At 69.8% G+C, this 563-nt stretch overlaps 1 protein-coding gene across 1 annotated transcript; it reads left to right on the plus strand.

Annotated features, from left to right (window-relative positions):
- Nucleotides 1-61: 61 nt before the first annotated feature.
- LOC107125438 (serine/threonine-protein kinase DCLK2-like) lies at nucleotides 62-507 on the plus strand (the record flags this gene model as incomplete). Its single annotated transcript, XM_015428860.1, has 1 exon — nucleotides 62-507. A coding segment is annotated over exon 1 (430 nt), but the record flags the coding sequence as incomplete, so codon positions are not given.
- Nucleotides 508-563: the final 56 nt, after the last annotated feature.

Raw genomic sequence — 563 nt, forward strand, 5'->3', positions numbered from 1 at the left:
CGGCGGCTGGCGAGGCGGCTGGGGCGGCGAGGCGCTTGGCGAGGGCCGGCCGGCCGGGCAGGCGACGCGGCTTCTCGATGGCCAGCCGGCGGCGGAGCATCGAGCTGGAGCATTTCGAGGAGAGGGACAAAAGGCAGCACTGGCAGCGCTCGGGCGCCCGCCGGGGTGGGGGCAGCTCCACTTGCAGCAGCAGCTCGGGGCCCAAGGGCAACGGGCTCATCCCCAGCCCCGCGCACAGCGCCCACTGCAGCTTCTACCGGACGCGCACCCTGCAGGCCCTCAGCTCGGAGAAGAAGGCGAAGAAGGCGCGCTTCTACCGCAACGGGGACAAGTACTTCAAGGGCTTGGTCTACCCCATCTCCAGCGACCGCTTCCGCTCCTTCGACGCCCTCCTCATCGAGCTCACCAGGTCCCTGTCGGACAACGTCAACCTGCCCCAGGGAGTTCGCGCCATCTACACCGTCGACGGCAGTCGCAAGCTGACCAGCCTGGACGAGCTGGTGGACGGTAAGGGAGGGAGACCACCTGTCTGTGCCTGCTGCTGAGGCCGCCTGGGGGGGGGG

Source organism: Gekko japonicus, unplaced genomic scaffold (genome assembly GCF_001447785.1).
Source record: "Gekko japonicus isolate JY-2015 unplaced genomic scaffold, Gekko_japonicus_V1.1 scaffold77488, whole genome shotgun sequence".
Classification (NCBI taxonomy): Eukaryota; Metazoa; Chordata; class Lepidosauria; order Squamata; family Gekkonidae; genus Gekko; species Gekko japonicus.